The sequence below is a fragment of the Rhyacophila brunnea genome, unplaced genomic scaffold (genome assembly GCF_057557595.1).
Source record: "Rhyacophila brunnea isolate RB1 unplaced genomic scaffold, BYU_Rbru_1.0 scaffold_13, whole genome shotgun sequence".
Lineage (NCBI taxonomy): Eukaryota > Metazoa > Arthropoda > Insecta > Trichoptera > Rhyacophilidae > Rhyacophila > Rhyacophila brunnea.
This window is the reverse complement of record NW_028232785.1, coordinates 28,494,736-28,511,644: the sequence shown is the minus strand read 5'-3', so window position 1 is coordinate 28,511,644 and position 16,909 is coordinate 28,494,736. Positions and strand designations below refer to the sequence as shown.

General features: G+C 33.9%; 1 protein-coding gene across 2 annotated transcripts; it reads left to right on the top strand.

The window, feature by feature from the left end:
- Positions 1 to 6,207: 6,207 nt before the first annotated feature.
- On the top strand, positions 6,208 to 9,140 carry LOC147077171 (uncharacterized). 2 transcript variants are annotated; one of them, XR_015069431.1, is made up of 2 exons: positions 6,208 to 6,453; positions 8,762 to 9,140. XR_015069431.1 is itself a non-coding variant. In XM_085940768.1 (2 exons), the coding sequence occupies exons 1-2, from the start codon at positions 6,249 to 6,251 to the stop codon at positions 9,011 to 9,013; spliced, it is 426 nt and encodes a 141-aa protein (XP_085796894.1). In that variant the 5' UTR covers positions 6,208 to 6,248; the 3' UTR covers positions 9,014 to 9,140. The 2 variants fall into 2 exon arrangements, 1 of the variants encoding a protein (XP_085796894.1); XM_085940768.1 differs by having other exon boundaries at positions 6,208 to 6,422.
- The last annotated feature ends 7,769 nt before the right edge of the window (positions 9,141 to 16,909 follow it).

The following is a 16,909-nucleotide window of genomic DNA, read 5'->3' as shown; positions in this document are numbered from 1 at the left end:
TTTATTAAATGCAATATGTTTGTCGACCATGTCCGATCCTAATAATATCATATGGGCCTCCATAGACTTAAGGTTGTATTAACAGATTTCGTTTTTACGAGAAATGGATGTGGATGTGGAGTATTCGAACCTGGGACCCACGAAGCGATAGGTCGACGCTTATGCCGCGGCCATCGTATATGATATGTAGTCAGAATAATATGATGTCCTATTCTTAAATAAATTACAAAATCATACTGTGAATAGGTACCAATAATGTAGGTTAGAAATGCTGTTATATTGTTATCTTGTTGTATTTCCTACCAGAATAAATTAAAACAACGGCGTGTTTCCTGCAAAACTATCGAACATCTGGAGAATAAAAAAATGTATGTTATAAACCTGAATTATTATTTTAAAATTACTAGGAGCCCGATGCTTAATTCGTACCTACAGTAAAATTGGTAAGTAACCGAAAACCATCTGGTAACTATAGATTATAGAGTTAATGAATCCTTAACCATAGACTACTTTTGTTATGAACACGCCCCCTTCTGTATTACCATTTACCACTGACAGCTGCTGTCAAAATAAATTCGCGTGTCTATAAAACAGCCCATGGACTCAAATTCATTTTACTCATTGTAATCTTAAATTTATTAAAAATTGATAATTATATAAAACCAATATTGTTTCGTAAATATAACGACGTATGCATGTTTTGATTGTGTTATGATTACCTATAGTAGTTTCGTTCTACTTCGGCATTGTTGTACGCTAAAAACGATTTGCAGTTGTGTTGGTGTTCTTTGGTAGTATTGACACAGGGTGTGCATGAAGAATTACGGTAAATAAGCATATTTTTATGACTTATTGTTTTAATAAAATATAGAATAAAAATGCGTACATTAGAACATAGGTACCTATATATTATTTACTTATACCGATAGTTACAATTCAATGAAAACATCGTGTTTTATTATTTATTTAGTTGGCATTAGGAATATATACAATGTTTTGGAATTTATAAATTAGCCTTAACGATATCATTATCATTATTTAACAGATTAGTTATAAATTTATAGAGAACTAAGCAATTAAAGACAATTATAATGCCGTAAAGACATAATTTTGTTGGCAACGTCATTTAATTACAGAATTACAAATGGCATTTTTAACTATAAGTATAATGCTGTTAAAATAAAATAAATAATAGGAAGAACATAATTTAATCGTGTATTATTATTTATTTAGTTAGGATTGGGAATATACAATGTTTTGGAATTTATGAATTAGCCTTAACGATATCACTATCGTTATTTAACAGATTAGTTATAAATTTATAGAGAACTAAACAATTAAAGACAATTATTATAATACCGCAAAGACATACTTTTGTTGGCAATTTCATTTAATTATACATACAATCATTAGGACTTCGGAGAACAATTACAAATGGCATTTTCAACTACAAGTACACAATATGATATGCTGTTAAAGTAATATAAATAGTAGGAAGAACATAATTTATTGAAGGTATTCGTTGATGTCACCCATTTGAGTCACTGTCTGTGTCGTCGTCATCAGAGGTATCTGCGGTGTGGATTATAATCTCACTGGTCAATTCATCCGTTCTTATGTCGTATTCAAAAAAACTGCGTTCTTTTTTTTCCACATGACCACAGATATTCCGCCACTGCTCTATAGGCAATTGATTGCAGGCTTCTGCCACCAATCTATCTACAGATGCCATTGTCATTTCAATATTGTTCTTTCATACATAATCTTTAATAACAGACCATATGTTCTCTATGGGATTTAACTCTAACTCTAACTCTAACTTTAACTCTAAAGGAGGTAATCTCAGTACAGAATGCCCGTGCTAATTTAAAATAGCATCTATTTTGTATTTTACATGCCGAGATTTATTCATTAGTACCAAGTTGTAAAGCTCCGGTTTGATCATCGTCGATGAGAAAGGTATGTTATTATCCTGTAGCCACTGAATTATTTCACCCTTCTTTTTATTTGATGTTGGTGCTGGGTTCAACAGTTTATTGTGATATGATGCATTATCTATAACAACAACAGATTCAGGTGGTAGGTTAGGAATTAACATTTCTTTTAACCATTTTCATAATTACTGTAGTTCATCTCGTCATGATAATCGCCACTTTTTAAATTGGATTTAAATTTTCATAAAGCATTTGGCACAAATCCATTTCCACCGCCAGCATGGATTATTATTAAGCGAGTACCTTTTGAAATCGGCTTCTTAAAACTAGAACTCGATCCGTCAGAATAAGAATATAATGTGGTATGTGTGGAACGTATGTAAGTTTCATCCGTAAATATAATAGATTTCCCCTGAACACGATATTATTTAATTTTTCTTAAATATTCAATTCTTTTGAAAACTATGACACTTTTTTCCATGAGCAGCTTCCGATTGTCTTCTGTTTTTCTCCATCTAAATCCTATATCTTTCATAACTTTCCTTAATGACGGAATTCCACCCTTAAAATTAATATCTTCTTTCAACACGGCATGAATGTTTTTCAGTGTTGCAACAGTTTTATGATTTTTATGAAAGTCATGAATACACCGTCGAATTACAGATTTATCAAAGTCATCAATATTATTTTTTTTATTTTTAACTACCCTTTTTTTAGGACTCGAAAAGGTCCCTGTTTTTTGTTTTTCTTTTAAAACACGCCAAACCGTTCTTAAACCAACTCCTGATGCATTCGAAACTTCTGTGACAACACTACTTTCACTACACATTTGGTTTTTATTTTTTACGTATGTACCTATATATATTATATATTATAACTTCCTTCGTTTGGGCATTAATAGTATGACTAATTAAACGGGACATTATAATTCAGTATGCGTATCGTTTCGATAACAATCACTATATGAACACACTGTAGACGATTGCAAAGAATGAGTTTATGGTATGTTTATTACCAGCAACTGTCTTTAACAATAGAAACTCCGCCTTTTATGCCCCTAAACTGCACGGATAACCAATTGGTGATAAGGTAATAATTGCAGGCGGTTCTAAGTAAGGTTTTATTACAGGGCTTAATGCATACACACAAATAATACCAACACAGATGCGAAGCAATTTTAGCGTACAACAGTGCCGATGTAGAACGAAACATCTATACCTACTTAAACTATTTTATATAGGTACGTGTTTTGCAGTGGCGAAGGGTGGAGGGGGACTTTTAATATCCAACATAAATTGTGCACACTATACTTTGCAAGTCAAACATATTTATGTTCATTTTATTCGATGACTATGACTACAAAATGTAGATACCTACTTAGTGTTTTTTAGTTTTTAAAATCCAATAAAACTTTGCCTAATCCAAGACATAGTAAACAGTAAAGAAATATTCGTTTATCTATAAAATATCTAAAATTGTGCCATTAAATCATACAAAATTTAAGATATTTTGTAGATAGAGGTATATTTTTATAGATTGTGGTGTGGTATGTTAAGAAAGGGTTTAAAATAAAGCTAACACTATTACAATATTATGTATTCTCAATTCAACGAAAACAAATAAGTATGACTGAAAAAGTGTGGACTATTTTTGTCAGATCGCCCACAACATATCTAAACTCTTATGGTGGCAGGCTATAATTAAGTTTAAAAACTAACCGGTTTCATCTGCAAATTATATTCTTAGATCAATAGAAAACAACTGAAGTCCACTAGCAAATATCATTCTATGTCACATCTGTATCATTTTGAGTAAATCAATTTTTAAAGTTTCAAACTCTGAATAAGTGTGAGGTACAATAATTAATCTTTTACTATATTTTTTTAATGATTTTAATTTGTTATTATATTGCATAATAGAACATGCACCTAAAAATATTATATTAAGTATATTTTTTCCTGTCTCTGAGAAAAAATCTTTTTTCAGTCAAGCCATATTTTTGTGGGAAAAAATATTCCATGTGCTGTTTTTGTGGTCAGATCAGAGTAAGTAACTTTATTATTATAAATCCTAGACTTTTCAATTTGCAGAACAAAATAATCGACAGTCATGTCTAGATGTAGGTACACACTTTATTTCAAATGTGTACATAAAAATCTATTTATTATTTAAAGTAAAAATAATGTTCACCTTGTTCAAATAATGCTGTTTTTCAATAATAATTGTTTATTATTCAGTAATATACATAAATGTATGTAGGTTGAATTTATCTCAATTTACTTGGGTGTGCTGCAGTTCCGCAGTGCATATGGATGAGCCGCCACTGGATACAATGTAAAATTAACATTAGCACTGATTAATAATTGACAAACAACAACGGACAAACATGCTCCGGATTGAAATCTGTCATGACATACATAACAATAATGATATATCATTCATACATCGCAGAATAGGGCTGCCAAACTTATTTTCAAAACAAAAATATATACCTACCTACTTTTATTTATTTATTTAAGTCCGTAGAAGACAACAATAATGAGTACATACCAAATTTGATTATAACATATGGACACAATTTTATAGGTAGGTACAATAAAAATAGATGTGTTAAGACACTCGTTTGTTTTTTTTATTAAATTACTTAATAATTCCTAAATAAAATTATAGAAGGACATGAAACCGAAATAATCACAAAACACCAGTGGCCAATGGTGGAGGTATGCTGTTAAGATTCAATATAAATATTGCACAAAAAACTTTATTATCACCTTATTATCAAAAGATACCTAACGACGATTTTCGAGTTTTTTCAAATTTTTATGCCAAACTGTTCTCTATGGCAATACCTATAGAATAAATATTAATTCGCTTGCGTAACTGCTTTAAATACAGAGATAATTCATGTTGAAAATCATGTTCAGTATCAAATCGTGCTCAAATCCTTAATGGTTTAGTTTCAAAATAGACTCATATCCATACAACCAATGACATCAGAGATAAAAACCGCCATTTTGAATTTTCGTCCAATTAAGACCCGGCAGGTGACGTGTTATTATCTACTTCTTTATTCATTAATTTTATCTTTTCTTATATTTTGCAATAATTAAGCCCACAGCAGTTTTTTCGCTTTTGCCAACAATTGTGTTCGTGGAGTTAAGCAGGTTTTGATAATATACGCCTCACTTGTCTTATATGAACCACAAGCAATTAATACTCAAGTCCATTTTTTGTATAAAAAAAAACTGTTAATGCCATCTTGTGGAGAATTTCTTAACATCTTTTTTTACTGTTTATAAACATTTTCAGAAAATAAATATTTGTCCTATAAAAACGTATTCTAATAAAGGTGGTCAGGAAAAGTACATTCAATACGGATGAATCAATACCGAGTGATAATAATATGTATTGTATTTTTTCAAATAAATGGTACCTACCTAGTGTATATCAATCATATTAATTTATGTTACCTTATCTTCTTTTAAACCTTATGGTAAGGCGGAGTTGCGAACTTTGTTGATTCTACTTGGCGCTTGGGGTAAAAATGTCGGCGAGTTCTGTTTTAAAGGTGGTACCTTTCTAGGTAAGGGCAATGGGCTGCCGGTGTCCTTCCGAAGGCCCTGGTTTTTTGTGCCACCATCAAGATGTATTATTTATACGTCATGACATTCATAGATAGGTAGGTAAGTTTAAATTGAAACGCTCGTGTTTGTGGCGCATTCTATTATTTGTATGTAGGTAAGTTTATTATTAAACAAGAATCTAGAAATGGCGCATAAAATCAGGATTTCTTATTTATTACCTATACAATATAAATAAACTACCTAATTATGACTATATTTAACAATGTGTAATTAAGTTTATTTGGCTTAAAGTTACCCCGTTTTACATAAATGCCAAAGATTTTTTTTTATTTACAGTAAACAAGAGTTTTGTGCTTTGAGACACAATGGCAAAATATAAGCAAAAATGAAACCATTTTCATGTCAATTTAATGGTGGTAGGTAGGTACCTACATTTACCAGGTGGACCAGTTGAAAATAATTTAAAGTAGGGTCCCCCAGAACCTTTTAATGGATCACAGTAATATTTTAGATTAGCATGTCCCCAGTTATAGATCTTTATAGCATTATCGCAGTGTTCGTGTTCAATTCAATATTGTCAGTATTATCAGTCTTCTTTGTGGTCGATCTCCTGATGTCTATGGTGAATTGGTAGAAGCCATTTTGTCTATTCCATATATATTATCTATTAAAACGCGACGCACGTGGTCGTGAAGCTATTGACAGATTCTGATATCAAATACCGCATAAAATGGAAGTAAAAACTGAAACAAACGACGAATTATTGCCTGACAAAACAGCGGAGGTAATCGGCGACCGTGCATACCAACGGATAGACGTCAATCACTTCAAGGGCAAGGGTCGATTTGACGTGTCAGTCAAACAGGAAAATATCGAGGACGACAGCAATTTACCCTTAAAAGAGGTAAGTAGATATTGTATTTGTTTAAGCAAAGGTATTCATAATTCATATTCATAAAATCTAAATGGAATTAAGCAAAAAATTAACAATATCGTATGTTCTAGTGTCAATAACCCGTATCCGACATATATGTCGAAAATGTCTTTTTGATGTAAGTACTACAAACAACAAAAATACTGTTAATCGAATGTGAAATTCCCATAGGTAACTGGGTTACGGGTTATTCATTTTTTTAATTTCAATATTCAATATTCATTTTTTTTAGCTTCCTGCACCATTTGTAAAAAGTCACTTACGGGGTATTAACATTAGGCTATCTAGTCTTCTCTTGCTGGACAATATTATTTTTAAATCGGAAGGAACAAAAAAGGTTTATACCTACAGTGGTCTTTTCTTCGAATTAACAAAATCGGTTCTGCAACAATACGTACTAAGTACTTATGTTAACAGTGTCACACAGTGGCGCACCCAGGATTTATTATTGGGGGGGGGCCAGGGAGGAGAATGTAAATTAGTCCCATAGGATCTTTTTCTTCTTCACAGCTTAATTTCTCAATTTATCGGTCTTTTGTCGATTACACTCGGTGTACCTACACGATGGTCTCCACATCCTGCAACGGGCCCTCAGGCCAGGATATTTAGCAGCCCCCCCACCTACCGCTAAGATTAAAGGCAGTGTGAAACACTACATAACGTTCTTCAAATTGTGTTTAAGTTCAAATTAAGGGTACTTACACAGTGAATTATTGGCGATTTTAATACATCTATTTTAATAATGGAGCTGTCGAGTATCGACACATAATAATCAAAAAATATATTGCACAATTATATAAATAATTGAAAATATTCATGGTCATGAAGCACAATAGCGCCGCTGGCGACTTTTTTTACTATTAAAGCTATTTATGATGTGTGTTTATCTCACTTACTTGGTCAACCCAACACGCCGGGCCCCCCACAGCCCTGGCCCCTAGGCTAGAGCTCTGTCAGCCCTTCCCAGCCATGACCTACACGACTCCGGAATTCGGGTGGACACCGAGAATTTTTTGACAGTTCCATTCAATGACATATTAAATGGACAACTCACTTCATACCCGTCGCGCACGAAAAATTGTGTATGAAAGTCATTCACAGATGTATAGGTAGATGTCACGTGACCATATGACGTATCCGTTTCCATTATGCGATACAAGCTTTGAGAATTTATAGTACTATAACCTTTATTGTAATGGCGTATTAGTGTCATGACTCATTGCGTCAGAAACAGATTCTCGGTTACTTACGACTTCTCGGAGATTAGACGCAAGTGAGCCCAGCGCATCACAGGCGACTGTCCAATAGTTTCTGTCATTCAATTGCATTGAATAAACATTCATCAATATCTTAAAATGGCATTTTCATATCCCATCTTTCTTGGAGTGTTTAGTAGATTTTTTTTACAATTTTTAACTAGGCACATTGGCATTTTGTAACACAATAATAACGGTGGAGTAGAAACCTGACAGTCAGAAATTTTGTATGGGCAGACCCAGCGGTGTCGCCAGACCGCTTGCAAGCAGAATGTTCATTTGAGCGTAGGATACCGATATTAAAATATGAATTTCGCCATCCGACAGACCCGACACAAAGTGAGTGTCATTTTATTTTCTAGATGCTTCGTCCATATTAATGTCATTGGTTCCATTAGGGATTGTGTTTGTAAAAAAACCTGACATTAGTATTTCGAAATTTTTGTGTTAGAAATTAAAATCTAAGAAATTTTTCTAAAAAGGGTGCTGGAGAATTATTACAAATCATTTTTTTGCCGTGTTTTTATTTGTAATAAGGGTATAGTTTATTAGCTTTCAATTTCAATGTTTAAAATCATTCTGATAATTTTCATTTTTGGGGGGTGCCAGGGCCCCTTGCCCCCTCCCTCTGGGTGCGCCACTGGTGTCACATCGTCCTATAGCGTAGAATCCTGGGTCTGGCATGTAGGTACACATATTTTCAATTTGTGTATTAGTCAGATTATGGACCTAACAGGTTGAGCAAGTGGCTGACACCCATTTCACGTACAAACACAATCTGTTAATATAAACCTCCACTCTGTGGAGGTCCATATGACTCTATTAGGATCGGACACAGTTATTAATTATATATATGGGTGTTCACAATAATTATGGATCATGTCCAATTTTCATAAAAGTCGATTTAATGAAAACAAATAAGTATGCCTGATAATGTTTATTGTGCACTATTTATGTCGGATTTCAACAGCCTACTTCCACCTAGATAATAAAACTTTAATTTGTTATATGTAAATATTGACAACATGTTATATGAAACGTTGTTTATTTCAGTTCGCTGCGACGGGTGTCACAGGTATCAAAGCTGAGACTGATATAAAGCGCGAATTCACTGAAGATAAAATGCCACCATTTTCTGATAGAGATCCTCAACCCGGATGTTCGCATTCAGATTACACACCAGGACATGGGGTACATCCAATTTTATATATTGTAACATTTGCTTCTCTATTCGCCGATTTTTATCGAAGGTTGACGATTAAAATTTCAATAAATCTCCGTACTATTCCTAGCCAGTCGTATTGAAAAAAGTAATTGAAGTAATCAATAGGTACCTACCTACTTTGATTTAAAATACAAAAAAATGCCGATTGTCTATTAACTGATTGTATAGCTGCAGGTATGTATTCATTAAATAATATAATTAGGAGAACACAACTTATGACTGAATTAGTAGAAGTGATCAGTATATATATTAAATATAATATCGATGACCCAAACACATTTTGTTATAATTTTCAAATAATGGCTTTATTGGTATTTTAGTAAAGTTGTTATAAAACGCAGACTGTGAAAATCATTTTCTATATAAATATATATCCACTTATAAAATTGTACTGCTTTTCATCACTTTTAAATATTCGGTCAAATTGAAAACAATAATTTCTCTTGCTTGTTTTTGTAAATGATTTTTGTCATAAACCGATAGAGATGAGATTTTCATTGTAAACTGTAAATATGCCTACTATTGTATCGTGTGAAACAGACTTTTCACACAAGGACACAGCGTTTAAGGGGGTACATACATGCTCAGCGTAGGTCAAAATGGAGCTTTTGTTCTATTTTCAAAGCATGATCCTGGACATACCTTAAACGTTGTAGATAATCTATTTATATAATTTTGAAGCCTTATTATCCTTTATATTTATTTTAAACATTTGATGACTGCATAAAGTATTTTTATTACATTAAATAGTATTCTTTTAAACCTCTCGCTCTAATGTTTTAGAATATAGTCATATTTCAGTACATAAATGTGCAGTGGTGTTAACATTTTTCACATTTAATAATTTTCAAACGCATTTATAAAACCATCTTATCGATACCTAACCGATTTTTTAAAGTTTTATTTATTTAAACGGTACATGTTCAAACACGCGCGTTAACATCACTAACATAACATTCACTTTAACATTATTATAGTGAAATATTTACGATAAAAAATTATATTGATAATCTCTGTGATCCCAAATTTGACAAGAATCGGGCATTTTATTATTCAAGATTATTAGGGCAAGACTAACACATTTGAAGATAATTCTAAAGATACTCACTATAAGCTACGAGGGTGGGTCAATAATTCCTTAGAAAAAAGCATTAAAACAGTTTTTTTTTTTTCTCTCAACATAATCTCCTTGGAGCTCAATACACTTGGTTAGACGTTTCTCAATTTTTTTTAAACCGTCAGAAAAATAAGTTTTCGGAAGGTCCTCAAAATAAGCATTTGTCCGATCGATGACTTCTTCATTTGAAAAAAAACGTTGTCCACTTAGCCATTTTTTTAAGTTTGGGAAAAGGAAAAAGTCACTGGGGGCTAAATCTGGCGAATACGGTGGGTGGTCGACCAATTAGAACTTCAATTCTTCAATTTTAGCCATTGATCGTAAACATGTGTGAACACGGGCATTGTCCTGATGAAAGAAGATTTTTTTCCTGTTTAAATGAGGCCGTTTTTCTTCAATTTTGTTTTTTAGCTGGTCCAATAAAGATGCATAATAATCCCCTGTTATTGTTTTTCCTTTTTCCAAATAGTCAACGAAAATAATTCCACGTGCATCCCAAAATACAGTAGCCATAACCTTACCAGCTGATTTTACGGTTTTCGCCTTCTTTGGACATGGTTCGCCTTTCGCAATCCACTGCTTTGACTGTTCTTTCGTCTCGGGAGTATAGTGGTGTATCCATGTTTCATCTACAGTCACAAAGCGACGAAAAAATTCATCCGGATTGCGTTGCATGAGCGACAACAGGGCTTTAGAGGCCACCACCCTATTGCGTTTATTGTCGACTGTGAGCAAACGCGGCACCCATCTTGCAGAAATTTTTTTCATGTCCAATTTGTCATGTAAAATAGAAATGACGCTACCTTTTGAGATCCCTGTAACCTCAATTATCTCACTCAACTTTAATCTTCGGTCACTTAACACCATATCGTGGATTTTATTGATCATTTCTGGTGTAGTCACCTCTACAGGACGTCCTGAGCGTGGTTCATCCTTTGTTGATGTACGACCACGTTTAAATTCATTTAAGCAGTTATAAATAGTTGCAAGTGAAGGAGCAGATGTGCCGTGAACTAAATCCAACTCATTTTTTATTTCCTTTGCTGTTAACCCTTTTATATTAAAATGCTTAATAACAGCTCTAAACTCAATTTTCTCCATTTTTTGTAAACAAGCAATTTTTTTTTTTAAATGTACGAGAAACACACAACAACCCGACCAATCTGATTGAAACTTCGCAGCATGCTGAATCGGTAGTGCCGCTGCATGAAAACAAACCGCTTACAGTACTAGTCGCGCCACCTATCGGCTTTTCTAAGGACTTATTGACCCACCCTCGTATGTCTTTGACCATTCAAGTGTGATAAACATCTTTCGAATAATGATTGCTTTATAATAATTATTGACCTAAGAATAAGGTAGTGTTTTTTTGAAATACGCCATTTCTTTTGGCATTCCCCAGTGGTTAAGCTACAACATACGGCCGTAGCCATAAATTGACAAACTATAATTGAAGTAGGAAGTAAAATGATGTTAACGCGTGTGTTTGAACATGTCATCATCATTATCAGGAGCGCGACAACCCGGTTTGGGTCCTGGCCTCCTCCAACAGCTCCCTCCACCTGTCCCTATCCAGTGTGGCCGCTTTCCAATTTGGTACCCCCAGAATACGGCAGTCACTGGCAGCTCCATCTAACCAGCGAATCTTTGGCCTCCCTCTTCTTCTACGTCCTATTGGATTGCTGGACATCACTATCTTTGCCAGTTCATTGTCATTCATACGGTGCACATGACCTAGCCATCGCAGTCTCCCAATCTGAATTGATTGCACTGCGCTGCAATCTTCGTACAGCCCGTAGAGCTCAGCATTATATCTTCTCCTCCAATTGGTGCCATCGCTGATCGGTCCATATATACGGCGGAGAATTTTTCTTTCAAAGATGTTCGGGACTCGTTCATTTCGCAGAGTTAATATCCAGGTTTCCGATGCGTAGGTGAGCACTGGCTTTTCAAGTGTCTTGTAAAAAGTGCTTTTAGTTCGACGAGATAGTAAGCGGGACTTAAAATATTTTAACAGACCAAAGTAGCATTTATTCGCAGACATGATTCTCTTGTTGATTTCTTCTGTAATATCATTATGTCGAGTTACAAAAGATCCAAGGAATATGAAACTGTCGACCGTATCAAACTTGTATGCACCAATATCTAACTTTGGTGCAACTTCTCGTGGTGTGACATAGACAGGCATGTATTTAGTTTTTGCCTCGTTTATTTGTAAACCCATTCTTTTGGCAGAGGCTTCTAGTGCTGTGAATGCCTTGCAATGTTTTGAAATAAAAATCGGTTAGGTACCGATAAGATGGTTTTATTAATGCTTTTATGACACCGCTGCACATTTATGTACTGAAATATGACTATTTTATTCTAAAACATTAGAGCGAGAGGTTTAAAAGAATACTATTTTATCTAATAAAAATACTTTATGCAGTCATCAAATGCTTAAAATGATTATAAAGGAAAAGGCTTCAAAATTATATAAATAGATTATCTACAACGTTTAAGGTATACCCAGGATCATGCTTTGAAAATAGAAAAAAGCTCCATTTTTAACCACGCTGAGCACGTCCGCCGTTGAAACTATCTTATTCACATCAATCTAAGATTTGGCATTCAAAACTCTAATAGATTCATGCATATTACCAAGAGTAGTACCACAATTGTGTCATAGTGTTTGATGTTACTAGTAGATGCATTTTTAAAAAACTATTTACGAATCATTCCGTAACATTGTTTGTATTTAATATCTATGTTGGTACTATTACCATTTCTTATCCTCATATTCATTCTCAACACACTTTAATATCTGAAGATGCTGACAGGCATAAGCTTTCAAAAAAATAACAGTTTAAAATCTAATTTAGAATAAAATTGACTGATAGTTTTTTTTCTAGTTTTCTACTAAAGGCTTTTTCACAAAGGATCACGATATAGACAGGTGTCAACAATCCTCGCCTGATGGAATCAAAGATAGAATGATACAGTATTCAGAAGTGACGATAGATGAACAAAATATTAAAAGAGAAATCTCAGAACGATCGACTCCGAAGGAACTTCGACTTATTCTGAGAAAAGTATTTTATTTGCAGCTTTTGTAACGCAGTTTTTGGATGCGGAAGTGCTCTAAAAAGTCACAAAATAATTCACACGAACGTGAATGCTGATCAATATCAAGAAAATATATTCGCGCAACCTCATAACCTAAAGCACATAAAATGACACATCCTGGTGATAAACCTCATAAATGCAAAGTATGCTCATATAGATGCTCGCAAATTTGTCATCTTAAAAACCATGAAATGACACACACAGGTGAAAAACCTCATAAATGCAAGGTATGTCCATATAGATGCTCGCGACTAAGTAATCTTAAAAAACATGAAATGACACACACAGGTGAAAAACCTCATAAATGCAATAAATGCAAATATAGATGCTCGCAACTGAGTGATCTTAAAAGACATGAAATGACACACACAGGTGAAAAACCTCATAAATGCAAGGTATGCCCATATAGATGCTCACAACTTCGTAATCTTAAAAACCATGAAATGACACACACAGGTGAAAAACCTCATAAATGCAAGGTATGCACATATCGATGCTCGCAGCTTATTAATCTTAAAAGCCATGAAATGACACATACAGGTGAAAAACCTCATAAATGCAAGGTATGTCCTTATAAATGCTCGACACTTGGTAGTCTTCTAAACCATGAAATGACACACACAGGTAAAAAACCTCATAAATGCAAGGTATGCCCATATAGATGCTCGCATTTAAGTAGCCTTAAAAACCATGCAATGACACACACAGGTGAAAAACCTCATAAATGCAAGGTATGTACATATCGATGCTCGCAACTAATTAGTCTTAAAAAACATGTAATGACACACACAGGTGATAAACCTCATAAATGCAAGGTATGCCCATATAGATTCTCGCAACTAATTAATCTAAAAAAACATGTAACGACACACACTGGTGAAAAACCTTATAAATGCAAGGTATGCACATATAGATGCTCGCAACTGAGATATCTTAAAAACCATGAAATGAAACACAGAGCTGAAAAACCTCATAAATGCAAGGTATGCCCATATAGATGCTCGCGACTTAGTTATCTTAAACTCCATGAAATGACACACACAGGTGATAAACCTCATAAATGCAAGGTATGCACATATAGATGCTCGCACTTAAGTAGTCTTAAAAAACATGAAATGACACACACAGGTGAAAAACCTCATAAATGCAAGGTATGCCCATATAGATGCTCGCAACTTAGTACTCTTAAACAGCATGAAATGACACACACAGGTGAAAAACCTCATAAATGCAATGTATGCCCATATAGATGCTCGCTACTTAGTAGTCTTAAAAAACATAAAATGACACACACGGGTGAAAAACCATATAAATGCAAAGTTTGCCAATATAGGTGCTCGCAACTTAGTAATCTTAAAAACCACGAAATGACACACACAGGTGAAAAACCTCATAAATGCAAGGTATGCACATATAGATGCTCGCAACATAGTCATCTTAAAAGACATGAAATGACACACACAGGTGCAAACGCATTTTCGTAGCCTTAAAACCCATGAAATGACATACACGGGTGAAAAACCTCATAAATGCAAGGTATGCACATATAAATGCTCGCAACTTGGTAGTCTTAAAAAACATGAAATGACACACACAGGTGATAAACCTCATAAATGCAAGGTATGCCCATATAGATTCTCGCAACTAATTAATCTAAATATACATGTAATGATACACACTGGTGAAAAACCTTATAAATGCACATATTGATGCTCGCTACTGAGATATCTTAAAAACCATGAAATGAAACATAGAGGTGAAAAACTTCTTAAATGCAATAAATACACATATAGATGCTCGCAAGTGACCCACAGGCGAAAACCCTCATAAATGCAATGTATGCTAATATAGATGTTCGCAACTGAGTTATTTTAAAATCCATGAAATGACACACACAGGTGAAAAACCTCATTAATGCAATAAATGCAAATATAGATGCTCGCAACTGAGTGTTCTTAAAAGACATAAAATGACACACACAGGTGATAAACCTCATAAATGCAAGGTATGCCCATATAGATTCCAGCAACTAATTAATCTTAAAAAACATCTAATGACACACACTGGTGAAAAACCTCATAAATGCAAGGTATGCACATAAAGATGCTCGCAACTGAGATATCTTAAAAACCATAAAATTAATCACAGAGGTGAAAAACTTCATAAATGAAATAAATTCACATTTAGATCCTCGCAACTGAGTTATTGTAAAAGACATGAAGTGACACACTGGTGAAAACCTTCATAAAGGCAATGTTTGCTAATATAGATGTTCGCAACTGAGTGATCTTTAAAGACATAAAATGACACACACAGGTGAAAAACCTCATAAATGCAAGGTATGCCCTTATAGATGCTCAAAACTTCGTAATCTCAAAAACCATGAAATAACACACACAGGTGAAAAACCTCATAAATGCAAGGTATGCACATATCGATGCTCGCAGCTTATTAATTTTAAAAGCTATGAAATGACACGTACAGGTGAAAGACCTCATAAGTGCAAGGCATTGCAAGGTATGCTCTTATAGATGCTCGACACTTAGTGACCTTCAAAAACATGAAATGACACACAGGTGTAAAACCTCATAAATGCAAGGTTTGCTCATATAGATGCTGGTAAAATTAATTAAATTTTACTTTAATTATGTACCAATCTTCAATTTTGAAAAAAAAATATTTTATATTTTTGTTTTGAAACTGTAATTGGCAGCCCTGTTATGTTATGGGGTTTAGTTAATAAAATAGGTTTTACTTTATAATATTATTCCTTTAATATAATCCACTGTAAAAAAACATAATCATATAACACTTTATTATTAAATAGTTTCAATATTATATTATAATTATAATTGGCTCCACTATCCATTGTGGATCCTGCCCGCCCCACGATTATTTTTTACGAGAAATGGATGTTAACCATTTGCTCTATCTATTTGATCCATGCTCTGGATTTAAACAGACATGAAAAAATACATGTGAATTTTACTAGACCCTGGATTTGAACCCGAGACCCTCGACTTACCAAGCGGATACATTACCACTCGGACATCGCGGTGCTCATGTTACAGCAGTTGTTAATATTGTTCAGATTCCAACAAAAGTGTCGATTTCAGTGACATTCCTTGACAAAATACCGCCCCATTTTTATAGAGTATTTTTTTATCATCGTTTCATAACTTCAATACCTACCTATCTGAGAATGGTCTTGTATACTTCACTTACAAAATGTATACTAATAAATCTAATTAAAATGCCATCTCTACTTTAATGGTCAATATTGCGAGTCCACGGTTTTAGATACATTAAAAATCACCAGCTGACAACTTTCAAAACTATGAGTGATTGGCAACACACGGTCTTTTCAAAAGGAACAAGTTTATTGCAATAAACGATAGAAATATAGGGTTATGTTGTTTATTAACAAAAACAAATTTAATTGGAATTATGCAGGCATAAAAAGATAATTAATAACAAAAGAAATTTAATCATGGAATTATACAGTGTCATGTTAGGAAAGAGGTTGAGGAGAAGGAATGGTGGGAATTGTGACAATTTATCAGATTGTAACGTAGGGAAAAGAGGAGTGAATTGGAGTCGGATGGGATAGGAACGCGGCAGATTATGAGACATGGGGAAATGCAGGATCGTGGGTGGTTTGACAATACCTCTAAAACCTCAGTTACCTGTCCGGCTACTTCACTCATTCGTGTATGTTCCTATAATATAAAATACATGGAAATGCAATGGTAGA

Bases quoted from the DNA above. Each gene is read 5' to 3' on its own strand.
- LOC147077171 (XM_085940768.1), top strand. From the start codon at position 6,249: ATGGAAGTAAAAACTGAAACAAACGACGAATTATTGCCTGACAAAACA. The intron at 6,423-8,761 runs GTAAGTAGATAT...TGTTTATTTCAG, and splicing joins GCAATTTACCCTTAAAAGAG to TTCGCTGCGACGGGTGTCAC.